Consider the following 27,796-nt stretch of genomic DNA (forward strand, 5'->3'; position numbering starts at 1 on the left):
GAGGGCGGATAGATGAACCCCTTTCTAGCCGACAACCGTCACGCCAGTTCGATGTCAAGTGCAAATGTGAAAAGACACGCGAAAATGTTACACTACCGGTTGGTAGCTGATCGAAAAGCACATCGGTGTGACCTTTGCCTTTCCTCGTCACGAAAGGGTCGTTGGCGGAAAGGTTATATACATCATGCCAACATCCAACGTACGTTCATAGCAAATATGTTGTGCAGAGCATGTAGCAATGGACCAGGCCCTTTGATTTAATTTTTTATCAGTCAATGGGGCTAGTCTGTTGTCATTGGAAATAGTGGGTTTCTTCACTATCGAGAAATGTTCACTAGGGTGATTCAAAATATCGATTTTGCTCCACCCAGCTCAATCGATTCGATCAGGTTTTGAAAATCTTAGCTCAGACGGTCAAGCAAGATCATGCTGGAGGTGACTGGGTTTGATTAAAGGTACGGTCTACGCATTTTTCGGGTTGGAAAATTTCTCAATTTCCCTGAGCATAGAGAATAATTGTACTTTTGCCACACAATAATACGCAAAAATGGTGCAAGCATCGAAAGCTCTCAATTAAAACTGTGGAAGTGCGTCTAGTAGAACATTAAGGTGACAGCACGCAATAAGCTAATATGCGATAAGCACTAAGCTTGAAATGCAAAGGGTGGATTATCAAAATCTGATTTGGATTCGATTCAGCTGGATGGTGAAAAATCGATATTATGAACCATTCTATTGTTCACATTCTGTTTTGATGTGATGGAAGGTTTACGTCTTTTATCAATGGTCTTCGTGGCTCTATGTCTTAAATGTCAAATATGTTACAAAAAAACCCAATCGTTGCAAAACACTTATATATAACTGAATAGAAAATGTAATTGCTTTACAAAGCATTAGCATAAACAAGATGACGGCATTCTTCGCATACATCTCTGGGAAGACAAACAACCTTTGTAACATATTAAATTACATTCCAGAGAGATTATTTTTCAAACAGTATCCAGCAACTTCTATACTGATAGCGGCGCCGTTGGTGTGTAGTGGTAAGCGTGATTGCCTCTCATCCCAAAAGGCCTGGGTTCAATCCCAGTCGGCACCGCCGGGATTTTCTGAGGCATAAAATATCTGATCACGCGAGGGAAGTAAAGCCGTTGGCCCTCGGTTCATGAGTTGATGGGTCGATGGCTAGGGTCCAGGTGTGGGATCCGCCTTCCTCGCGTCGGTAGCATTGGTGCTCAGTACGGAAAAGAAGATCGACGGAATACAAATCAAAGAAAAAAATCTATACTGATAGAGCTGCGCAATGTTCCTCCCTCTCCGCAACTTTCGATATCGCTGTTAATCATCCGCTCAATTGCATGATATAAGTTTTCCACCTTGAAGGATCGATGTTCGGAAACGCTTCCGATTGCTTGATTTTTTCATGTCTTTTTCACCCACTATGTGTTCTAACTGTTAACAAGCTGATAGAGCAAAACCGAGTTTGACTTTCCCGTTCGTGGCCTCAGAGTCGACTATAACTAGTACTCTATACATATAATGAAAGCGCCGGTTCAACTCAAGTTGCCATCACGGACCGTCACCACCGTTATCGCTGTACGAGTCATATCGAAACGAAATGAGTGCTAAAGGTGCTTGCTTGGAATTTCCAATATCATCGTTGAACGTCATCACTGTACACCATGTACGGTTGTTCCAGGATGCTACCTCTGTTGATGGTTTCAAGTATGGAAAATGAAGAATTTTACCGAACCGCCTCAAGACATATTTCTTCCAGGCGATCGATGGTCGGAAGCAGTATTTTATAGAACGGTGGTGCAATCTGTTGAAATATTCAAGAATGTAAATTGACACAAAATGTAATAATCATTGTGTCAAAACGGTCAAATGGAGCAAATTGAAATGAATACATTAATTCAAATACTTGAACAATGCTATTGAATCAAATTGTTTATATTGCGAGGTAAGTCTATAAATTTTACCTAATAAATTTTAATTTCTAAAAGATAATCGGACCGGGAATCTAACCTCTTGTCTCTGTTGTTTGTGCGTGTTTTTTTTAACTAAAAATACTAAACGTTTACAGCTATCAATAATCTTGTACATCCATATAAATCCAGTAGTAATACCTAAAGAATAACAAAGCATCAACTTCATAACATTTGAGAGAGCCTGACCCTCATCCATCATTAGGTGAATCAATCAAGAGTTTTTGATTTCCCTTTTTCCACATTGACTGTACACGCTATTCTCAGCTCGGTATACTAGTGACAGACTCTACGGCAGAAGATTTCCAAGGAACTAAATTGGTTGCATCACCTACCTTCTATGTTCTGTAGGAACTGTGATGACGGAAGCAACGAAAATGGGTTTTTGATGAGGAAGTAAGCAAAAAGGAATCAGACGCAAACTCGAAGAGGTAGGTATATTCGAAACGGATGGCTTTCTTCTTCACATGAGAGTTTGGAATGAGAAAAGTTATTCTTTTTCTAACAATAGGATACCTTCGGCAATAATGAGAACCTGTAGGTTATGAAAATAGTTTTCAGCAATAAAAGTTTAAAATTTCCGAGAAATCCATGAATGTACTACTTATGTACACGTCGCATAAATTAAAGAATGAAAATAAGAGAATTTTGAAAAGTTTAATTTGAAAAGGCCATTTAAAAAGGCGAAGGCTGCAGTTTAACAAATTTTTGGAATCCAATCTGTTATACGCCAACGCGTGGTGCGTGTCAGCGAAAAAACACTGCGATTCGAGTGTAGAGAGCAGAATTTAGAGAACATTAGTAGATGTAGAACGGCCCTTGATTGGCGCTTGGGTGCTCATGATAATTTGTTGGTTTGTTAATTAGTTTATATTTATGGTCAAAATCTAAAAACATATGAACAAAAATGTAAAATTCTCTTAAAGTTGATATAAATCGTACGTGAAATTATCGCTGGCGTTGTTGTTATATATCTTTTTTTTTCCTTGATTTGTTTTCCGTGCTGAGTACCACATGGACCTCCCTTAGCTCAGTCGGTAAAGGCGCAGCTACAAAGTAAGACCATGCTGGAGGTGGCTATGTTCGATTCCCGGTCCGAGCTAGGAATTTTTCGGGTTGGAAAATTTCTCGACTTCCCTGGGCATAGAGTATGATTGTACTTGCCACACAATTATACTAATGCAGAAATGGTACAGACATCGAAAGCTCTCAATTAATAACTGTGGAAGTGCATCTAGAACACTAAGTTGAGAACACGCAATAAGCTAATATGCAATATGCAATAAGCTTGAAATGCGAAGAAGAAGTAGAAGAAGAAGAAGAAGAAGAAGAAGAAGAAGAAGAAGAAGCTGAGTACCAATGCTACCGACGCCAGGGAGGCAGCTCCCACAATCCTTTATTCATGATTATTAAATGTTAATTTTTGACAAACAAAACCCTTATCACCTATCAAAGTTTCGTCAGGGAGTAAACTTAAATTCATCGATGCACTCGTCAATTATTCCGGAAGGGCCACCGACCACTAGGTCAAATAGGCAAGATTTCTTCGACTTGATTTACTAAAACATTAATTTTTTTTTTTTTTTTTTGAGTTATGAATTCTAATCAGTGCTATGATATTATTTTGTACTTGTAGGTTACAAGAAATGGTTGTAAAGTATGTGTTTCCTCACGTTTATCGGGTTGTGATTGATGCATGATCTAATATTAGGCGATTTAGAGTAGTGCTGACCGGTAACTAATTAATTCTAAATAATTGGCATAAGAACAAAAGTCAAAATTGGATAGTACTCTGGATGTGTGGAATTCCAAAGAGCGGAAGTATGAGTCCTGCTCTCTCACACTTCCAAGTTTTCCAATTTCACATTTGCTTTATCTAGAGTACTATACATCTTCGATTTCCATTCTTACTCCTAATAATATGAATTAATTATTTGTTGATCAATAGAAATCTATGCCACCGTTTGAACATAAAACCTGTCAATTTCGTTTTCAGAGAGTTACAGTATTCAGTAGGTTAGTAGGTTAGTATTCAATGATTTCATAATTCCGAAAAATATTTTTTTTTTTATAGTTAAATGAGTCGAAGCAACATGCATAGCATTAAACTCAAACTGAATTCGTCACACGGCATCAGTTTTTTTTATGAAGTTGACAATGAAGTTCACTTAATAATGTTACTATATATCGTTGATTAATTCAAGATAAAAAAAAATAATTTTTACAAATCATATTTAAAGTCTTCAGACATTGGAAAACAGATTTACCAAGTTTCAGAGTTCTTGAAAAATTTTCCATATCCTGGATCATGAATTTTGTGACAGGACGATTGCAATTTTTTTGAGTTGCTTTGATACCTCCCCTTTTTAATATTTTCTTTAATTTCCTTACAACCATCTCAGAATTTGCTCAAATTTCTTTCCAGAATTCTCCAAGAGACTCTGTGTGGTATTTTTTAACAATGTTCTACATAACACTCTAGGAATCATCTTCAGACCAGTCCAGGAATTCTCTCCTGTAATCTTAAGGAATTCACTGTAGGAACTATAATATAACACTTTATTTTTGCAAGATATTCCATGAATTACAGATACGTATGCATACATATTTTTAGATTCCACTGGAAAATGCTTTACTTTCCCTTGGTCTTAATTCTTAAAAGGTACTTAATAATTGCCTAGAATGTACTCAAAAATACCTACAATTAGAATTCACTTGTAACTATCCTCAAAAATTCCTTGAAACTGTTCGTGAAATTCCCTTGGAACGATCTTCAGGACTGCCTTGAACTTCTTTCAAGATTCTTAACTTTTAAAATCCCATTCGAACTCCCTTCCGAATTGATTAATTTACAATATTTGGTATGGGTGTTAACCACTACGCTGGGGCCGTTCCTCAGTACGTATACGGACGTGGAGTCTGGAGAAGCATCGTTGGGCACCAACGATAAGGAAAAAGAGGAAGCGGTGGAGGTGCTCGAGGAAAAGTTGTTGGAAATTGATGGAAACTCCTATAAGCCAAAACGTTCAGTTGAAGGAATCAAACGATGATCGAAAACAGCAGCCACCTGTACTGAGTACCAATGCTCCCACACCTTGATCCCCTACCTATTGACCCATCTACTTATGAACCGGGACCAAAGGCTTTACTTCCCTTCTGAAGGGAGGCTTGATCTGAAAATCCAGGCGGCACCGACTGGGATTGAACCCAGGCTCTTTGCCACTACACCACCGGTGCTGCTCAAAGTATACCTTAAACATCTATTCTGAAGGTGAATGCGACAGATTTTTAATTACGCTTATGTGATATTATGTGCAGTGGGGATGAACAAATCAGGTCATTCTGTAATCTCCAGTACACATCGTGCTCTCTTGCCGTGCGGATATTTTTTTTGCTGAAGGAAGTGTTACTGCTACCTAAAGCTACAAAAAATTTAAACAGCACTTTTTAGTGCTCAATATACCTGTAAATTTTCAACATTATTCGACTCTTATTGCTCTTCGATCCTTCAGATTCTTATAGCAATCTGATTGGAAGTCGATTTGGATAAACGTTTGACTGCCGCCATGGCACATAAGCGCAAAAGAAAAGGGCAATCTCTTGATCCCCCTTCTGATGAAATTAATTTGAGCAATCAATTTGATTTGCACTCTCTATATTATAAAATAAGTTCAAAATTATTTAACTGACAGAACTCTGCAGGTAAATTATCAAAATTCCAAATCTGAACGATTACCTTTTAGAGCTGAAGTTCCACAGGGTAGCATTATTGGGCCTATAGTGTATAAAATTTTCACTTCGGACCTCCCTGATTTGCCTCAAGGTTGCCACAAATCTTTGTTCGCCGATGTCACAGGTATTTCCGCTAAAGGAAGAAGCCTTCGTGTTATTTGCAGCAGACTGCAGAAAAGTTTAGATATTTTCTCTTCTTATTTACAAAAAAGGAAGATTTCTCCCAACGCTTCCAAAACTTAACTTATAAAAATTCCACATAAACCGAGAGCTTCCTTTTTAAAACCTAGTAGTAGTCACATAGTCACTATGAACGGAGTTCCAATTTCCTGGTCAAATGTATTAAATATATCTCGCGTAACATTTGAAAAGGGCCTATGTCCAAAATGTAAACAAACAAAATGAATTGTAATTTTTTCCGCCAGTATTTAATTCCTATATAAATAAATTGAAGGATTTTAGGAATTTATATTGTTCACAATAACAATAGTAACTGCCGGCGCCGGTGGTGTAGTGGTAAGCGTGACTGCTTTCTAACACCCCAATGGGTCTGGGTTCAATCCCAGCCGAGGTCGGTGGGATTTTTCTGAGGCATAAAAATCTCTGGTCACGTCTTCCTTCGGAAGGGAAGTAAAGCCGTTGGTCCCGGCCCATGTATGTTGAATGGGTGCGATATTCTACGCAGGTGTGGAAGCTGCCTTCCTGCACATTCGGTTGCCGTCAATGGATGGCAATCGATGTCCGTCGGTGATTGGCACTAGATTGCGGAACAGAGACCGACGTTAAATAAAGGAAAAAAAAAAAAAAAAAAAACAATAGTAACTATATCTCAGTACCCAACATCCAAAATATGCGAAACGTTTTCAAAAATACATGAAAATCGATAAAAATTTAATATCACAGTAATAAGCCTTTTTGTGAATCTTTAAATGGTTAGGCCCTTTTTGTTAAGCCGTTGTGCTTGTCATCATACATTGTAGTCCCTTTGCTAAGCCTTTTCTTAACGTCAAATAAATCATCGGCCCTGCCTCAAGCAGTAGGGCCTAGCTTTGATTTGAAATTTTTCAATCATCGGCCCTTCTACGTCGCTAGGCTTATGAATGGAACCTCATCGAACGAAAAAAATATATGTTAGGCCCGAGGTTAGGCCGTTTTAGCATGAATGATTGGAAAAATTTCGTGGATCGGCCGTTTAAAATCAAGTTATTTTTAATGATTTTTATCGATAATGCGGAACATTTCTATACGACTGGTAGCTAATTACCAGTGCTACAGAATGGTATCAAAAATAGGTTTGTTTACTTTTTGATCATAGGCCCTATTCAAATGTTACGCGAGATATGGGGGCGACCCCGGCGTAGTGGTTAACATCCATACCTCTCACGCCAAAGTCACGAGTTCAAATCTCACCTCCAGACAAGTCACGAATGACCCAAGAGTTTAAAGTGACTATAATAAAAAAGAAAAAAAGAAAAAAAGAAAACAAATGTATAAAATGTTTGTGCCCTCTTATAAACAGGAAATACAAACTTTACCTGAAGAAAAAACTTCTAATACTTAAGCGAGCTTTTAGACCGTCCATGCTTTACGCTGTGCCAATATGGTCTAGTTGTTGCACTACCAGGAAAAAAGTACTTCAAAGTTCTGAAGATGATTTTGAAGTACTTCCGAGGTACATAGAATTTAGAATGTTGAGACTTTAGAACAAATTTACAACAAAATAATTAATAAATTCAGGTAAAAATCGTTGCAATCCTCAATTGCAATGATTAATTCTCTTTATACCTAGATAAGATTTAGTTTTAGTTTTTAGTTTTAAGTTTTCAATTGTTATACTGACATGCAGGTTTAAAAAACCTGTTTAAAATACTGAATTGCCAAGGCAGGAAAAATGTAAAAACACATAGATATATATCATAACAATTAAGGCTGGTAAGTAACTGTAGTAACTGGAGCACCTAGGTTAAAATGAAATGTTATTTATTTTGAATTTGGAGTTAAAGAAAATAAATAAAAAAAGCAGAATTCCGTGGCCAAAAAGCGTACAAGGCTCTTGTACTACCGTGTTTTGACGAAACACAAGAGCTGTACTTTGATCGATGACAAAACATACGTCAAACTCGATTTTAAGCAGCTTCCCGGTCAAAAGTTTTACATCGCTATTGCACGTGGGGATGTGCCGGGAAGATTCAAGTTCATGTTTGCCGAAGAAGGCCATGATTTGACAAAAGCGATTTGCAGTTGTGGCCTGAAAACGGAACCATTCGTCACATTCTCGACGACGACATCCCAAGTTTACATCGAAGAATGCCTGAAAAAGCATGTAATGCCGTTCATCCACAAGCATAGGGGCCAAAGCATCTTTTGCATAATTTGGTCAGCTTCCACTACTCCAAGGTGGTTCTGGAGTGGTATACAAGACCAGTTTTGTCCCCAAGCTAATGAAATTGCCCGGAATTTCGACCAATCGAAAAATACTGGGCAATTTCAAAGCAGCGACTTTGTCAAGGATATCCATCAAATGCGGGCAAAATGGAAGAAATGCGCTGATTCCGTGTCCATCAAGAGGAAGGTTCGAGATTTCGTTCAAGCTGGAGAAATGTTACTATCTAATGCTGTAACTTTGAAGTTTTAATAAAAGTACTGTAAAGCAAACATTAAGGGGAAGCATACCGCTCCGAAAAAAAAATGAGTTTCGATTTTTCTAAAATTATTGGAAAAAGATCAAAATAAATCACATTTTTTTGTATTTTTTAAAGAAAATTACGTGCAAAAATATTTCTTGTAATTTATCATGGCATAAAGTTGGACTCAAAAACCGTTTTGCGGAGAGTCTAATATTTTTTCATGATGAGATAGAAAAACTATTTTTACATGTAATTTTTTTTTCAAGAATCTAAGGAAGAAACTGATTTTCTTGGATTTTTGATAATATTTTCCAGCAAAGTCTGAGATCAAATTGAAATCTAAATTTGATGTTGTGATTTCGCTGATAATGATTACTCAGGTTGCTGTCGTTTTGGCCGTTTTAACGGTTAAAATATCAAAATTGAGAGCAAAAAAATCTTCCTGTGACATCACATTGAAAACTATTTTTGCTATCAGTGAGAGCAAACTGGAAACTCAATTTGATATCCATTTTTCCTGTTGATAACAAAACAAGTATTCAATTTGATGTTATGCTAAGGCAATGAAAACAAACCCGCAACAACATATTTTTGTAGAGCAAATGTACAGCAAAATGAAAACAAAATTTGTCAATTGCATTAACTGAAATCAAATTAGGATTTCAGTTTGATGTTGATATCAAAACTTGATTTCAATTTGCTGTCATTTTGATGCTGGACTTTGCTCGGGAAGTTACTGTAGTAGCTGGAGCACCTAGGTTAAAATGAAGTGTATTTGGTATATTGGAACAAATAAATAGATTAAAAAAGGTCATTCTGTAAAAAAATAATTTATTTGTATATTGCTATGCATGACCTTTCATTTGGTACGTAATACAGAAATAGCAATAGAAGAAAAATCCTTCCAGATTTGTGTATAGCGATCCAACAATTTTTGTCGATGCAGAATTGGTCAATTACCAATTAATATCGATCAACCAAGAATGGGGAAATTCCTTCCCTAAGCAGAGCACGATTTAGCGTCTTTGGTATTTTTTTCACAAACACCTTCAATTAATATATTTTCCATCAACAAGCTGCTTTAAAGAACACAGTTTTGTTAAGCGTCTGTAATAATTATGATAAAGAGCAATAAATGAATTTTATTGAATTTCCTTTGCACCGAACCACGATGGCAAAATATGATTTTCTATAAAAGGCAGTACCGTAAACCGGGGGTAAATTGATCACTGGGGTGAAATTAAGCGAACTTTCAATTCAAAAGCACGTTTTACCAATATTGATCATTAAGTTTGATTTTAACTCACTGATAATTCTACATTAATCTTAGCTTATTTTCTGTTCTCACATATAAAGTTGATAATAAACATATTTCAAACATATGAATGGCTACTACTGTCGCATTAATGACCCTTCGCTCATTTTCAACTTCCATTCAATTTTCACATTGCCATACTCTAGTGAAACTATCAACCTACCCTTTTCAGAACTTTCTCTAGCTAATAAATTATCACACTAAAGCTTCATGTTGATATTAGATAGCATTTTCAACCAACTCTGAAAATCGTAAGCTTCACTAATGAAGTAACAAAGAACACTTTGAATATGAATGATACTTATGAACTGAAATCACATGAACTCACATTCTGCAGACATACTGTATGCCAAAGTGATAATAAAATAACTGCAACCACTTTTGGAACAAGTTATAAAAAAATCAAAAATCTCTTGATCAATTCACACCAAAGTAGAATTTTCAAATTTTCGAACAATAACTATTCAAACTAAATCTAACGTTAATAATTTAACAAATCAAGCAACTAGGTTTTGTCACCTCTGGTGAATAATAAAATAAACTACAAGCATAGAAAATATTCACATATTACGGAAAATTGTGGTCAATTTGCCCCCAGTTTACGGTACCATCAGGACACATTGAGGAGTCAGCCAGCTGAATGGTAGGTTGGCGCGGTATTGAAGCTCATTATTATTTTTTATTACACTTTGTTGCTCCGCCTTATGAACCCTATGTTGCGTTCATTGAGCTTTTTTTTTTCAACGAGACGCTGTTTCGTCCGAGAACGACTTTCTAATGATTATGTACATTCATTTTGGGTTGGGCATGAAGCAAAGTCGGAATACAAATTCATCATAAAAGATAAATTGCAATGAGGAGTTGACGTAATTGATGCATTATTTAGTAAGTTATGAATAAATTAGTTCACGACATTGGAGATAAAATTAATTTTCAGGATTAGTTAAACTAAGCTAACATACATTCGAAAAGATTCAATTCTTCTACTGTTCCGCGAAAGACTTCAAAACTATAGTATCATTTTTTTTTGAATTGTGAAAATAACCTGTTTGACATTATCATATTCTTAGTGGCTCCGGTGGTTTGGTAGTAAGCGTGATTAGCTCTCACCCCAGCAGGCCTGGGTTCAATCCCAGTCAGCGCCGCCGGGATGTTCTGAGGCATCTCTGATCACGCCTGCCTTCGGAAGGGAAGTAAAGCCGTTGGTTCCCGGTTTATGAGTTGATGGGTCGATATGTAGGGTCCAGGTGTGAAAGCTGTCTCTTTGGCGCCGGTAGCAAATCAAGGGGAAAAAATTAGCATATTCTTGACAATTCTCTATTTCCATATCACTGGCTGCAAAAACATTACGTTTGCTTTGGATAACGAGCTTCACCATGTCTGTAACGAACTTGGTATGTGCTGGTTTTAACTCGAAATATTAATCATACATATATTGCTTGCTCTATGCGTCCTCCCTGGAAGCGATAGGAAAAGGATTCCAGGCAGATTAAAATCCAATTACGTTTTATTCGTTTCCGTAGGAATTGCAATTTTTTCATCATCCCAACACTGATCTGCCAAATCCATGTGTTGTACAAACATGCTCAAAAGCACAACGAAAATTGCGCCTCTGCATAGCTTGTGTGAATAAGTGCTTTATCATTTCAGAGCAAAAAAGTAGCTTATATATCAAACATTGTTGATAGTATTCAATTTATTTGTCTTAAATATATAATTAAACACAACCAAAACAGCTTTCATCAATATAGGAAACCATCTTGAATCGTAGTATACGTTGGAGTTAATTGTGCAACATCGTTGAACAGGAGAAGTGTTAACCATTTAATTCTATCCTCGACGGCGTATTTCCTCTACAGTGAAACTTTCTTCAGTGTCTAATACTAATACATGACTCAATTTTATCCATTATTTTGACATACGAAATGTATGTACGCAAATATTCAAATCGTTGTACCTGTTTCATGTGTAAAAGTGGTACAGATAGAGATTTCAACCACCGGTCATACAGTGATACCGATTTATGTGTGGAATACACCATAAATCTTCTGAGAGCATTTAATAGCGTTCTGATGTATCTATCTGTGTCAAATGGTTTTGAATGTTAAACATCACAAAGCTCTTTTGCTGTGCCACTAGTGTCACTCTTTACCATTAACGACGTTATCGGTAGCCGCCGATCAGAAATAGAGAGATAGAACATGACGGTGATCTAAGGCTCTTTTGTGAGCTAGGTATGGCTACGAGCGAGCGGTAGGCGCAGTGTCACATTGTTGGTAGAAAATGTGCCTTCCCAGCTGACAGGGGATGTGCACACGAAAAATTGATCTGTGTGCCATCGCTTCATCCTTCCATTCCTATCCTATTGGTTGGTGTGGTAGAGGTTTGATCCAAAACTGGTGGCTCAGTAGCAACGGGGTTCGTGAAGTTGACGATTAGTGCCCTTGCCAATAGTGGATACACACACAAAGAAGCTCTGATGGCAGCAAGAGCATAGCTCTACACCGCAAAAGCTCGAATTATCGATTTTCACTAATACCCAATGGTATAATGTCATAGTCATTGACACCGTCTTTGAGGATGCTCATCTCCAATAGTCCGACGTAGATGTCGTACACTTATCCGCACAGCAGAGGCTCATTTGGTAAGTGTCTCAATGTCTTGAGTCTGCTAATAATAATAATCATCATTATCATACAGAAGAGTTTACCGAACGACTTTCGAGACTCTCTTCATTGCGCTGTTGAATGCCTAACAAGATGGTACTTGGGTAATGATCGAAAAATTAAACATTCTGGCTTTCAAGAGAAACTTTGGTTTTATAAACCTTGAAGAGATTCATATTTAGGAAGGAAATATAAGATGCAGAAGGTACTCAATCCAGATTTTTTCTCTGTAACCAGTTATTTGATCTATTGCAGCACAGACAAATAGACGTAACTTTTTCTCCTCAATTGTCGTACACGCCTTTAACGTTCAATTAAACTCGATTCATGAATCCCCCAACACAGCGCTGGCATGGAATCACTTTGACGTTTCTATACATCCTATGGAACTTGTATGCAACATTGTTTGAGACTTGGCAAATAATTACCAAAATCGGAACGTATTTATTGGATTCTGAAGCATCGTATTTAAATCTTCGATTTAAACAGGTCCGATGTTTTCTGAATCATCTTGCCCCTTAAATGTTGCACAGTAGGCCTGGCCGTTTTGATATGTGTGACGCATCTTCGATGTGAAAAATATATCAAATAGACAAGAAAAATGATGTGAGTATACATATCATTTTCCAGGATGCTTTCAAGAACTGGCTGTGTTGGTGTTAGATTAGATTAGATAAGACATTGTTTGAGACTTGGCAAGCAAGCTTTATTCCTCGAATAGCTCACGAGATGTCGCAAGTGAGTTGCATTATTGATATTCCGTGACATTGTTCGTACAGTAACAGTAACTCCGAAGAACGAGAAAATAGGAGAAATGTCTCTAACGTTGGCCTATGTGTCTAAAATTGGGCCCATCTGCTATTTATCAATTTTATCTAGATGAACGCGTCATTGGGACGGTACTAATGGATATTTTTGGTCGCTATTTAAAATTTAATCGATTGCTGAATTTATGTATGGGCCCAAATTAGGAGCATTTAGGCCGACATTACATCCATTTCCCCTGCTAGTTTATTTTCTGTTCCTACTGTGCTTATTATAGGTTTAATCTAAGAGTAGTCTAGTATAAGAAAGAAGTGGACTGGCTGGTTTTGAGTCAAACGAATAGTCAAAGCTAGAGCCAATCAAGAAGCGCCTATCTTTTTGCTAGAAACCACCCAGGCATAGGTTGTCAAGGCAGCTTGTTTTGAATCCACTCCTCTAGTTTGAACTAGCATTATTGATACATCAAAAAGACTGTTGCTTTACAACTGTAGCCTAGCAAGACTAAAATTACCCGGCAGAGTGCGAAATAGGATAAGCAGGATAATTGAACGAATATAGGGTGTCCTAGAATGTCTAAGCACGATTTAAAAAATCGAAAACGTAACTGCTTCGCATTGTCATGGTAATGTAAAGAACCGACACTTGGGATACACGAAACTGTTGGTCGAAATGTAAACAATGATTCAGCGTGATAATCAGCTGTTTAAACGTCATCTGAAACAAGCAGGGGTGTTCTAAACTCGTGCTTAGACATTCTGGGACACCCTATGTGACCCAGCTACTGAAAGCATCAATTAATATTGGCCGTAACTAAAAATAAAAAATAAACTTTAAAAAATAATCTCTTAAGAAGTCTGTCATTAATTAGTTATCAACTGAAAATAATAATTAGGTTTATTATGTTGATAAACACAACCTTCCACTGAGAATCTGAAACCGAGAGGGGCGACACATCTAAATCTCAATTCTAGATGCTCATAAAATCTCACACTACCGAATCAAAGCTTCTTTCATTTCTCGCATTTACCTACTTGCATAATCTTTTGCAGGAAATCTTCAGAATCGGCCTCAATCTTCTTTCTATCTACTCGCAGCCAACCACAGCAAAACACAATCTTTTCTGCATCGTAGATAGAGTCGCCCCCCCCCCCCCCTTCGTAAGAAACACATGTTTTTGTTTTCTTGATAATATTGATATATGATATATTTTTTATAGTCACTTTAACACTCTTGGGTCATTCGTGAATTGTCCGGGTGAGATTTGATCTCGTGACTTTGGCGTGTGAGGTATGGATGTTAACCACAACGTTGGGGTCGCCCCCAGTTAATCCATCTTAAAATAGATAGTTAAGTGCTACTAATCTCCCTATCAAAATTCAAAACTTCCGCACCACATAGCCGCACTCTGTGTTTTCGCTAAATTTACACTTGAGAGCCCTCTCGAGTGCACCTTCAGTAAAAAGACACAGTGTAGCTCTACGGTGCGAAAATTTTGTATTTTGATAGGGAGATGCAAAGCATTAAGCTATATTTTTTACAATGGGCTTACTGAAAATTCAACTGGATTTTACGATAGCATTAAAAAATAAAAAGTAATGAAAAATACCCAAAAGAGCAATGCATCACTGCCCAACCGATTAAGAAAATGCAGCGAGCTGGAAATTGCCTGTTTTACGCACCATATATACACCCCGTACACCTTTGTACATGTCGAGGCCCAAGTCCGTGGGAATTTCTCCCGAATGACACGCTTCACATCACCGTATTTTCCCAGCACCAATTCTAAATCGCAATCCGTGACCTCTGATGGAAGATGATACACTTGCACGTATTGAACGTTGCCCCCGCAGGCGCTATTGGAATCCTTTAGAGAGTTGTGACATTGTAAATTTCTGTTTTAATTTTTACTTGTTTCTCTGCTGTTTACGTATGGTCACAGAGTGCTGCGTTTGTCTTGTGGGGATTGTGGAAAGTGATTGACCGGTCCTCTGTTTTGGAAAGTGTGCTCACTGCAAATTCAATACTCTTACTAGGACTATGGCAAAGATTATTGCGGGTAAGGCAAATGTTTGTCATTTTCAGGGTTGTGAAATAAAATCAGCACCAAATCCACCTCTAATTTGATTCAAAGATATAAGGTACACTTTTTAATTAGGAGTTTTCAGCGATATCTCGACGGGTTTTGGTAGATCTGTGAACCTCCATGAACATATTTTGAACTTTTTAAGAACTTTCTTAACTTTCACGAAGTGTCCTGCACTTCCATGAGATTCCCTTAATTATTATGAAGTTTTCAGAACTTATTTTATGTTCTTAAAGTATTTTCATGCACTGTAATTTTCTTAAATCGTATTACAAATTTCCTACTGTTTCCTGCTGTTTCAAGTTCTCTAAACTTTTTTGAAGATTCCTAAACTACTTTTTGGTTAATTTGAACTTGTCTGAAATTACTCCAAGCTTCCTTCACGATGTTTTAAAGGGCGTTGAATCTTTTTAATATGACTTAAACTAAAATATAGTGCCTTGGGCGTCTTTAAAGTTATTTCTTTGAAATTTTCCAGGCTTCCGCACTAATCTTCTGTAATATTTTTTTCCTGAGTCTTTCTTCATTAAAGTTTCTAGCTGTTTTCCAAATTTAACTGAATTTCCCTGAAGACCACATTTCTTCTTTTAAAATGTATTTAAAATCTGCAAGACTTTCCTGAAGTACATCAAACTTCTATAAGGCTCTCTGAACTTGTCTGGAGCTCGGCTGAACTTCTCAGATAAATGTTTAGGTAATCAGGGAGATAATGAACAGAAGAAATTGCGAGACTTCAGATAGGCTCAGTGAACTTCTAAGATCAGATCTAAGAGTAAATAAGATTTCAGAGCTGCTTCAGAAACTCCAGAGAGGTTCAGATGCATTCTGATAGCTTTATGGACCTTCGTCAAATTTCATCAAACATTGCAATATTATAAAACAAGAGCATTCTTTCAATGACTCCATTAAAAAAACTTCTTCAGACGTTCCCAAGAAGTCTTAGAAAGTTCCCCCTAAGCTACCATGAGAAAATTACAGTTAATGAATTTTTAAGAAAAACCCTTATGTCTATTTGAAAATTTGTCCTTGAAGTGGTTAAAGTTGAAACTTATTTAATCTCAGATTCAGAACAACTAATTCGTGTGAAATTCACACACGCAAATTCGAGCGAAATCCATGAAATCGCTAAACTCGTGTCATACGAGTAGGAGTATTTACCCAGCATTTTGGCAAATATTTGCTGTACAATAAACAGGTATATATTTTGATCAAGTCAATTTTTAATTGCAACTATTTTTGAATGTTGATGGATAATTATCAATGTCTGTACACATGTGTATCTATCTACCAATATCTCATGACTATTCTGCATGGCTGGTGAGGTGAGGTGACACGCTGTAAACCGAGGCGACAATTGTCACTTCCCCATCACTTCACTGTTACCTCACATCACACGCCGCGTAGAATAGGCCTATCTGTATAATGTACGTACTCAATCGAGGTCTGTATGCTTGATCAAATGTCCGTATGGTTGATAAAATGTCTGTATAGCTGGCATCCCTGCTGGAGGGTACCATAGAGGTAACTCTAAGACTAGAAGGTCCCGAAGAAACGTGTTCAACTTTTTGGTTCAGCTCTGGTACTATCTTCGGTCACAAGCTAATCGATGCACCCCTCGAAACATAGGAAAATCCACGAACCCCTCATTTTGTCTGTCAAACTTTCATAGTGAATCAAAACAAACATAGTGTAGTACTAGAATTTCGACTAGAATGGAGTACGTTAATCGTTTGCTTGGGACCAATAGGCTAGTCAAGTAGTGAGCCAATTTAAAATCGTTAGTTTCCACCGGTTGAGGGTACTCTGTCCTCGGGGAAGTAGCCAAAATCTGACATGAGCAAAACCTTCACATGAGAATACAAAATAAAGATACCAAGCAAAATAAATTTGATTTCAGAGATAGTTTTTGATCACTTATGCATGGACTATTGCGTAACGGATATTGAGTGGAAATTTTTGTTATTGTAATTATGTTTGCTTTAAATGCATCAGTCAAGATTTAGAATTCACTCTTCATTTTCTTCGTAAAATCTGTCTGCCAAGTAAATTATTTTTATTTTAATGTATTCACTAATTTAATGTACTCACTTGCTGTACTAGCGTTGTGTCGACTGAAAATACAGAGAGTTTGTTTTACACTGTGAAATGGAATGACAAATTTACTGATAAGCCAATAACACTTTTTCTTGTTTTGATGTTTGTCCTTTCATTCTGAGAGCAAACTAATTAAATGTAATCCCACCCCATTTAGTGTCTAAGTAAACATCTTTGTATGCGACGAACGATTACAACTTTCGCAAGTCGATGCGGTAAAATCTTACGATCTTCTTAAACAAAATACAAAGGTTGCAAGCGCCACAGTATGAGAATTATTTCGATAAAGTTTGTGTACCCGGGCCATAATAAGTAAATGACTAAACACATTAGTAACGCTCCATTTTCTCATTCTGTTTGTTGCAGGTGGACGAAGGTCGTCTGTATCAGGAAATCATCCGAGTGGAAGCGACAGACAAGGACTGTACACCCCTCTTCGGCGATGTGTGCAAGTATGAAATTCTCACCAGTGATCAGCCTTTCACGATCGACAATGAGGGCTCAATTCGAAACACCGAGCCACTGTCGCACAAAGCGTCCCATAACCACATTCTGTCAGTTGTGGCCTATGATTGTGCGATGAAGCAATCTGCCCCAGTGATGGTGAACATCCGTGTGCGTCGAGTTTGTGAAGCGCACGTGATGGGAGTAGCCGAGCGAATTGATTACATTGCTAACTCAATGGAGAGCGTATCCGTCTTCCCGAAGATACACCTTGAACTTTGCGATATGCAGTGCAAAGGGGAAGATATGGTTATTCAGTCTTCGGTTTCACTCAAAACTAAACATATTTCATTTGGCTGCGACCGGGATGCAAGCCAATGTTTGAAGAAACTTAGCGAAGAAGAGCAGATTGAGAGTGGGTTAATTGACCTTTTGAAAAAGAATACTGAGTGGACTAAGGACCTGATGTACGACGAGGGAAGTGAATCGATTTTCCACTTTGACGGAAGCACGGGTTCAATCATTCCGAAAAATGTGGTCAAATCTCAAGATTTCGCTGCTCACCAGTTCAGCATGATGACAATGTTCCGCCATCATAGCATCGCATCCAACGATAAACACAGTAAGGAGCACATTATTTGCAGTGCTGACGACCACAAAATGAATCGCCATCACATGGCTCTATTTGTCAGGAATTGTCGACTAATTTTACTGCTGCGTAAAAACTTTAATGACGGTGATTTGAACATCTTCAGTCCAGCAGAATGGCGCTGGAAGATTCCCCAGGTTTGCGATAACGAATGGCATCATTACACAATCAATGTAGATTTACCCAAAATTGACCTTTACGTTGATGGTGTTAAGTTCGAAAGCAATGTAGAAGATCGTCACAGTAATCCGGAAGTCATCGACGATTGGCCACTGCATGCTGCACATGGTATCAATACTACTCTCGCCATTGGCGCATGCTATCAGGGATCGGAAAATCGATTGAAGCATGGATTCAGTGGAGATATTTCGGAAATAAAATTGTCACTGAAAAAGGTTTTGACACCCAACCAGATCCGCTGCGGAACTGACTGTGCTGAAAAACTGCTTCCTCCACCAGATCACTTCTTGGAACCAGAACAGCAGATCCAGTCCAATACACAGATGAACAAAATCATCATTGAAGGCAGCAACAAGAGCAATATCGAGCAGCTCCTACAGCAAATCCAGTATATCAACACGAAGGAAAATCCAACAATCGGTCGTCGCAATATCCAAGTCATGACTACTGTCAGCTGTCCAAACAAGAAAGCAATTCGACTACCGACAATTGATACGTATATTATGGTTACATCATCTAATGTAACATCCCCACCAGCTACGCCATCAGCTACCTTATACAGCAAGATTCTTGTCGACAAACCCTTAACAGTTGATCAAAAACCACAAATTGCAATTACTGGCAATTCAAATCATTTAGTGTCATACCCGGACATTAAGGATGGAGTGAAAATTTTAGCACAAATCAATATCAGTATTTATACTGGCAAGGAAATCCGTCCAGCATTGCAAAAGCTCGATTCATGCCAAGTCATCGTTTTCCCTAGCCTTAATCCAGATCACGAGGAAATCACTATCGACGACAAAGATGGAACCGATGAGTCGCTGTTCAAGTTTGACATCAAAACTAAAATCAGCAAAGATGGAGTTGAAATGATTGGTTATGACTCCATTGAAAATTATCTACATATCCTGAAATCGTTGGTCTACATCAACAAGAAACCAGCGTATTACCTAAACCGGGTATTTAAGCTGACCTGCGCTCAAGTGGACGATCGTTTCCGAAATGCAGAGTATACGTTAACACTGACGGTGCTGCATCCAAAACAGCAGCCCACGTCTGCAGCCACATCCTCCAACGTGCTGATGGCGGTACCGTCAGTCATTCCGACCTCGGCTCCCGATGGTCAGATACATTCCAGTGCTGCGGTCGCTGCAGACTCGCATGGTAAGTATCTATGTACTGCTTTTTTACCATACTAATGTTATATATATATAGGGGAAATGCAGGTAATGTCGGCCTAAGTATCCCTTAATTGGGCCCATACATAAATTAAGCAATCGACTAAATTTTCAATAGCAACCAAAAATATCCATTAGTAGTAACGTCCCAATAACGCGTTCATCTAGATATAATTGATAAATAGCAGATTTTTAGCGATGGGCCCAATCTTAGATCCATAGGCCAACATTAGAGACATTTCCCTTATATGATGCACATTTGAAACTCTATTGGACTGAGTAAACCGTTCGCCTTGGCGACGACCAGTGCACAGTGGTGCGAAAGGCCAAATCCATGAACTTTTTTCATTAGCACCTTTCACAGTGTTTTTTTTAAATAGGGTGTCTACAGAAGAGTTTTTGCAAATGACAAGACCCATTGAATGAAGTTAAGTTATAGTTCGAAACTTCACCACAGGTAGAGCTGCAAAATTTAACTTTTTAGTTTGGCCAGATAGAAATATAGAGCCTTCAGCAAAATTGTAAGTTGCTTTATAACTAAAAACTTTGTAGAAAACGCTATGTCTCTATCTGCTTGCGATTCTGAGTTATGAAGCGTATAAAAATAAAAGGACCTCAGAAACCAGTGTTTTGAAAATATTTCCGACATTATTTGTTTTTGGTATTAAAGTCACAACTTTTTTACAAATTTTTAAAAATACATAAAATACAAAACTTTACTCCAGACAAGAAGGTTCTATCTGCAAATCAGAAAAAGTTATAGGTAATATCATTTCAAAAATAGGCAAATTTAAAAAATAAATAAACGGACGGAAAATTTCAAAGCAGATAAAATAACAACAATTTTTCCAAAACAATCGAAAAAGAATTACATTTTCTATCAGTAATTCATTTTTTGATATCTGAATGACTCGTAAACTGTAGACTGTGTTTTTTTTTTTGCTTTTTTGACAGAGTTGATTATTTTTTAAATGAACAACTTTACTGAATACGTCAAGTCACTAAAATTTCATAATGAAAAGTTTGATTTTGGTGCCATCCATTCGGATTATTTCAATACATAATCCTCATTTTAATTATTGCAGATGGCACCGATCTCGGAAATGCTTCATTTAAGAGTTACTAATTATGTCCAGCCAGATTTTATTCCTGGCCCAATGTGTAATACCAATTATATCCTGGTGTTCTTTGTTCTCAAATACCCTTCCATCCTTTTACAAATTGTAGTCCCTAAACTCGAGCAAACCGGGAATAATATATCCTCGTTCTTCTAACTTTAGCTCCAAGTTGCGTCTTATCGTTATTTTTAGAAAATGAATTTCGGCTCCATAAAGCTACATCAAGCCTTGACAAATGATAGGCTTGATAGAAAAAATGATTATGCGCATATTTTTCTTGGGTTGTCCGGATGATTTGCAGTACATTATTTTATTTGAACAGAATTAATGCAAAAATGAACTGCAGGACTGTATGACTTTACAAAAAAACAACTTTTTTCCGTGAATTTTAGCATAATAATAGCAAAAAATTGGTTTCATTTTCGCACATGATTCATTTGATGTGCATAAAAAATGGTTGAATAATTTAATAATTGTTGCTGGCATGCTTGAGATTATCAAGTTTTTGTTAGTAAATAAGCAACAATCTATTTCATTCTATTTGGGTCAAGTTTACTCTCACTCCCCATTGCTTTATCGATTTGTAATTAGTTTCTCATCAACTGTGCCACATGTGAACGAATTTGGTAGCGATCTGAATTTACGGAAGAGTTTTAAAATATGGAAAACGTATGGTAAACGGAAAGAAAATATGCACTTGCTTTTCATAAATTCACACATAGCTCAATATTGCAGAACAATTTTGTCGAAAATTACAAATCGAATCGACTTCCGTGCAAAAAGCTATTAACTTTTTGACATTAAATGGAGCACCCAAGCACAAGCTCGCTGATTTAATATACATCTGTAGGTATATACGAAGCAGTTGGCTGAATGTAAATGGTTAACAAGGGGAATTGGAATTCCCCTCACCGAAAAAATAATAACTTATTTCTTCTATTGAATGAATTCAATTTAATTTTTTTTGTAGCTAAATTACGTTCTAAATTAAATTACTCTTTACTTTATCTTTTCAATTTCTAGACACAAACCAGTACGCTCATGCGATGCTGCACTCGCACGACATCCAGGAGTCACAGTCCAAAGTGCACAATTTGGCGCACGAGAAAGCGCAGCTGGCCTCGTCCCACTCGACCATGTTGATCGTGGTCATATGTGCGTCGTTTGTGCTGCTAATCTGCGGTGTTGGTATTGCCCGTCTGCGGAACAACGGTAGCGGAAGTAGTGCCAGTCAGGCCCAGAACCTGGAAAAGCACCAACCCTGCCCAAAGGTGGCTCCTGAGCAGCAGCTGGATTGGGATGACTCGGCCCTAACCATCACCATAAATCCAATGCAGAATGATAACCTCTCGGACGAGAGCTCAGAGTCGGAAAATTCCGACTCGGAAGATGAGGAGGTTATCAACGGACGCTACAAGAATGTTAGCCAGTTGGAATGGGACAACTCAACAATGTGAGTATACCTATATGTACAGTGAACGAAATTCCTATAAGCGCATGGATGTTTTTCGAAATAATGTCTTGATTACTGCATAAGAATCTAACATATCAGCTCATTACATAAGCCATGTAATGCATTTGTCATTATGAGTGTTTAAATTTCTATTTGTTCCTTGGTTTTATATTTGACATGAAATTTCTATAATTTAGATGCGAAATTCTATAACATTGGCACAATCTACGCATTCATCCCGAGTTGATGTAGGTCTTAGTTTCATGGTGTGAGTCACTCTTTCGCATAGAGGAAAAGCATTGATAGCACAACCCACGCGATAAAAAAAATCAATGTTTCTGTTTCAATGACTCTTTATCAAATTTAATAAGATTTGATAAAGAGTCACATATTGTTGAGATAGAATACGAGCTTCAATTCCGTCCAAACGCATTTAAACGCCATTTGATTTTCTTCGTCACACGGAGGTAGGTAGAAAAAAGTTAATCGCTAAAACCACTTCTTTTATTTTTAAGAACAATGGGTGTAAATATGCATACATACTCAATATTTTTGTTTTCGGTTTGACATTTGAAATAGCCATGCGCTTATAGGAATTTCTCGTACTGTATAAAATACCTACACATATGAACCAAAGAATGAAGATTGTTGCGTTTTACCTGTGAATGTCAGCTCGTTTTCAACGTTTTACTCAAAAGTATGGGAGATATGTGACCTAGCATTGCTAATTTATTTTACACCTCCTCCCTACGATCTCATATCCTTTCCAAAGGCGCACGGTCAGTAAAAGGACAGTAGCGACATCCTGATAGTGCTTGATTGGAATTCAGAGAATGAGGATAATCAACTTCATTTTACTTCTGTCCGCAGGATATTGCAGCTTCTAGCATCTACTGTAAAAGCCGCAACTAGGATAACGTAGATTCAAATTTTTCTCATTCCAACTTGATAGTTGGCACTGTCAGTGTGTACAAGTACTTTATATCTAATTCGATAAAAAATAAATTATAGCTTGGAATGATTTTCCGTTTTGAGCAGATAAGCTATTATATTATACAGCTTTTCAATACCGATTAAAGCTGATGAAATTCAGTGATAACACAAACTTACAAATGGTGATGTAGTTCTCTTTGCGTTGTAATTAAGTCAGCTCCAATTAGCTAAAAATCTCGCTAATAAAGTATTTAAATACAATCAGCATTCCCGTGGTAGGGGAAATGCAGGTAATGTATATAAATTCAGCAATCGACTAAATTTTCAATAGCAACCAAAATATCCATTAGTAACGTCCCAATAACGCGTTAATTTAGATGAAATTGATAAATAGCAGATTTTTAGCGATGGGCCCAATGTTAGATCCATAGGCCAACATTAGAGACATTTCTCCTATTTCATATGTTGTCTTTTCCACTTCCAACCAACAAACAACCCGAAGTTCTTCTGAATGTGCATTCGTTCACAAGAGTGTACTGTAAAACGGGCTAAAATTGATCACTGAGGTTTATTGTCATGGTCATTGTTTATGTTCAGATACAATATGAATGACGTCGATACTCCCTGAAAAAACAATGAGAAATGTTGGTGATCAAATTTATCCCGTTTTACGGTACTTACTTTTGTTGACTTTGACGTAGACTTTGTAATCAAAAGTGGAAAATCTGTTCTTAATTAATAAATTAATAATTCATAAGGGAGCGAAAGACATCTCAGGAAATACATACTAAACAGTAAGAGAGATGTGCTGCTGAAGGCCGTTATTTATTCTTTTCTGTGAAAGCATTAAGGTGATTCCTTGAAGAGTTCAAAAATGGCCGTCATAATGACTGATATGCACTATCACTATTAAATTTTCTAGAGGACAAATCTCGGACACTCTTGCGACATCGCTCATGTAACTGGAACTCACTGTTACTGCATCATACGTGGAGTATCAGTTTCATTGTTGTATATTTTGCGAGAGTCAATATTTGTGCTCTTGAAATTTCGAGGTGACAATGAGATTATTCAGATATAAGGTTTCCACAGGAATTCGTCTTAATTTAATTTAGCAGCAATACAATTATAAACAGGATTACATTTAGGAGCAAAGCTCTTGAAAGTAAGACGTTAGTAATAAAAATTGATTGCTAAGGAGTAGAATGATGCAAAGCTTGTTTTAAAATTGTCCAAATCTAATATAACAGATATAAACTCAATCAGAGATGAGTTAACATAACATTATGAGTATTCTGATGGAAAAACATCGTAAAACCTAGTCATGATCTATCACCACTAACGTGTTCAGCAGGCACAGATGGTTGGTCTACCAATCAAAGTCATCACAGTCGACCTATTAGGGAGCGGAAGACTTTGAAAATCTAAGTTGATTTCGATAAGCCATAATTGGTACATGTTTGATCATGATCTGGAATGTATTGTATAGGAAAGTTACTTTTAATTAATTTAACAGGAAGGTAAGAGTTGTGATTCTTATATCATAACACACCTCCTTCCATCAGAATGCTAAAAGGATCAGATTTCAGATCTATTGACATGTTAGCATCATTTTTAATTCTTAAACTATCATCATCTGTTATTGCTGGTAACCAGACAGTTGTTTTTTATCATTTTTTTTTTGGATTAACTAAATCAATAAACAAAATTAAGATTCTAGCATTCAGAATCATGCGGGCCTCACAGCAATGATCGATTATCTTCATCTATTTTCTCTGTGGATTACTGTAATTAATTGTTACATGCTGCTTCTGACAGCACTCACCAGCAGAGTTTGAGCAGCCTTCAATAGAGTGCTTTATTTTGAAAAGTTTGATTCAATACCCCAAAATATGAGTCGATCCAAAAAATGGCGAAGATACAATCAGTAAGAAATCCTTTAAAATTACTCTCAGAATTTTCAATGAATTTATTTCAGAATGCCCTCTGAATTTAATCCTTCCCTTGGAATTCTACTCATTTTGAATGTTCCGTAAGAATTCGCTTGCAGTGAAGTATCAAATTCCATAGATTTCTCATTAAAATTTATTTGGCATTCCAGTCAGAAGCCTCCTGGAATTATTTTCTAAGTTCATTTGAAGTTTTCTGAAACTTGTTGAAATTATCCTCAGAATTTCGTTCTTCGAATTTCCTTGGAGTCTTCGTCAGCATTCCTTAGGAAAGAACTTCAGAAATTCGAATTAATTTTCATTAAAATGTATGTCGAATCCTATTCAGAGTTTACTTGGGATGCTACTCAGAACTACCTTAAGGTTTCAGATAGAATCTGCAGTACCTCAGGACTACATTGAAAGCAGGTTACACTTGAAGTTTTCCTCACAGTTCTTCCCAGAACTCCCTTGGAATGAGTTCCTTAGAAGTTATCATCCAATTTCATGAGCCTTGGAAATTATGCAAGGTCCTTAATCTTGATGTTTTTCAAATCTGTGATCTTGAAAAATACCTAGGAAATAGGTTCTTGAAAATGTCTCCAAGTATTATTATGTTTGAGTACAGAGTTTCAAAATTGATCAAATTTCAAATTTGTAAAAAATATCCATATTTCAAAACCTGAAAAAAAAATTCAGGGACCTGATTTTTTTTAATTTATTTTGCTTCTGGAAATAAGTCCACTAAGGATCTAATAAGTTCAATGAGTAAAAGAAATTGACGAGGAAAATCAAATATTTGCATGTATTATATTCTTAATTGAGAATCATTAGTAAGAGAATTTGAAAATTCTCTGAGTAATGTTGAAATCCCTGAGAAATCCAAGTTTCCGGTCAAAATAAACTTTCAGGTTTTCCAGGTTTTTCCAGGTAGTAGACACCATGAATTTCTATAGTAGTGTTTATTCTTCTTCTTCCTGGCATGAGACGGAATAATTCAAGCTGAACATTACATTAGGTCCTAAGTAACATTGACAGATTCGCTTCGTCGACTTTCTCTTTGTATTCCCCACGGCCATTTAATAAGACAAACACATCACAAATTATTATAAATTTTAACATCAACATCAAGGAAATCAGAAGCTGTACCGTTGACACATTGAGTTATGGAATCAAAATAACATTACATAGATCATCGACCAAAGGAGGCATCGATTTGTAGAAACATCGACTTATGGAGAGTACGATATATGGGAAAACGAAGGGACAGCAGAATCCATCTAGTTATAAAAAAATATCGAGTTATAGAATATCGAGTTGTGGAGAGTTGACTGTGTTTATAATGTCTTTTTCCTTATTTCCGATCGATAAAATTGAAAAGAAAAGATTTTTTATCATTTCAATAAACCGTCAACCGTCGTTCCATCATGAAAATCAAAAAAAAACATCCAGTTTTGTTTCTAGCACTATCATTTTTTATCAGGTTTTCAAAAATCGTATCCCGAAACATTCAAAAGTTAGTGAAAGATTATGTTTATTGGTATCAATTAACCACTTCATTCGAGCAGTTAAAATAACGTTTACTACCACTCGAACTATGAAATAAAACATTATTTTGAGATTTTTTCTTCTAGAACATCGAGGAAAGTAACCAACATTTGTGCGTTTCATAAAAAAATAGAAATTAGTTGGTCCAGTTTTGTGAAATCGCTGGTAGAAAGTCACGCCAAAACTGCTTGAAGAAGTGGTCAATTCTGATAAACAGCACAAATTGGTTCTACGCTAAGACAAACATGGCAGCAAAGTAGGTTATGACCATCGGTAAGCTAGTTTGAAAACAAATTATTGCAACAAAAATGTCGCATGCTGAATTTTAGTTCAACACATTTTGGCCACTTCCTTGAGGGTACCCGTTCTGGGACCATTCCCAAAATTGGCAAATTTAGTTGAAAATGGTTCTTAGCCTTGAAACTGATATATAGAATTGTTTGGTGGCCTTTTACAAGGCCTTTCAGTAATTTGTCAAGGTTTTGTTAGGGTCACCCCACTGTGCAATGTATGCTGAAAACGGTGTGAACATTTTATGGTGTGGTACAATTATGCTTCTGTGAGTCTATTTTGGGGCCAAATTCGCAATATATCTAATAGAAACTGTTTAGAACATAAGAACAGTTAACTTTTTCATAGGTGGACCATTGTTCAAAACCAAGCCATTTATCAAACCTTACCTTGCAAAAAAAAATCAACAAGAACATCGAGAACTCTTCAATCTGCGACTTTCTCTTTCTACTTCTCGGTAGTCATTTTGAAAAAAAATGTCGATAGGCCTATGAAACTTAGCCTCTTGCGGTATGATGATACAGAAAATAAGGCACAGCGTTGTATGGGAGTGACATTTTAAAATACTTCTATTCAATGTTTCTACGGACGATTAAAACTCGAAGGATACATAATATACATATTACATTAAATATTCGAAATTAATAAAAAAAATCTGACTTTTTAACACCCATAGTAACAATCAAATTTATTAAAAGTAATTCATTCGGAAAAATGAAGCGTTTTAAAACTTCTCTCCCGTCTTCCATAGCCCGCCATGCAAAATTTAGAAATCTTCATCACTAGCTGAGTACTGCGGAG

The 27,796-nt window shown here is 36.9% G+C and overlaps 1 protein-coding gene across 5 annotated transcripts in view; it reads left to right on the top strand.

Annotated features, from left to right (window-relative positions):
- The window catches only part of Cals (calsyntenin-1), a 296,934-nt gene that overhangs the window by 253,105 nt on the left and 16,033 nt on the right, over window positions 1–27,796 (top strand). For 4 of the 5 annotated variants that reach the window (XR_010517613.1, XM_065221660.1, XM_065221662.1 and 1 more), the window contains 2 exons: window positions 17,637–19,710; window positions 21,866–22,295. Coding sequence is in view for 4 of the 5 variants with exons in the window: in XM_065221660.1 (XP_065077732.1) it covers window positions 17,637–19,710; window positions 21,866–22,295 (2,504 nt within the window). In the remaining variant the exon portion in view is untranslated. Of the gene's footprint in view, window positions 1–17,636; window positions 19,711–21,865; window positions 22,300–27,796 lie in introns of those variants that run through there. The other variant, XM_065221663.1, reaches the window with a different exon arrangement.

The sequence above is a fragment of the Ochlerotatus camptorhynchus genome, unplaced genomic scaffold, assembly GCF_037179485.1.
Source record: "Ochlerotatus camptorhynchus isolate MF236.1 unplaced genomic scaffold, CSIRO-AGI_Acam_v1.1 ptg000146l, whole genome shotgun sequence".
Classification (NCBI taxonomy): Eukaryota; Metazoa; Arthropoda; class Insecta; order Diptera; family Culicidae; genus Ochlerotatus; species Ochlerotatus camptorhynchus.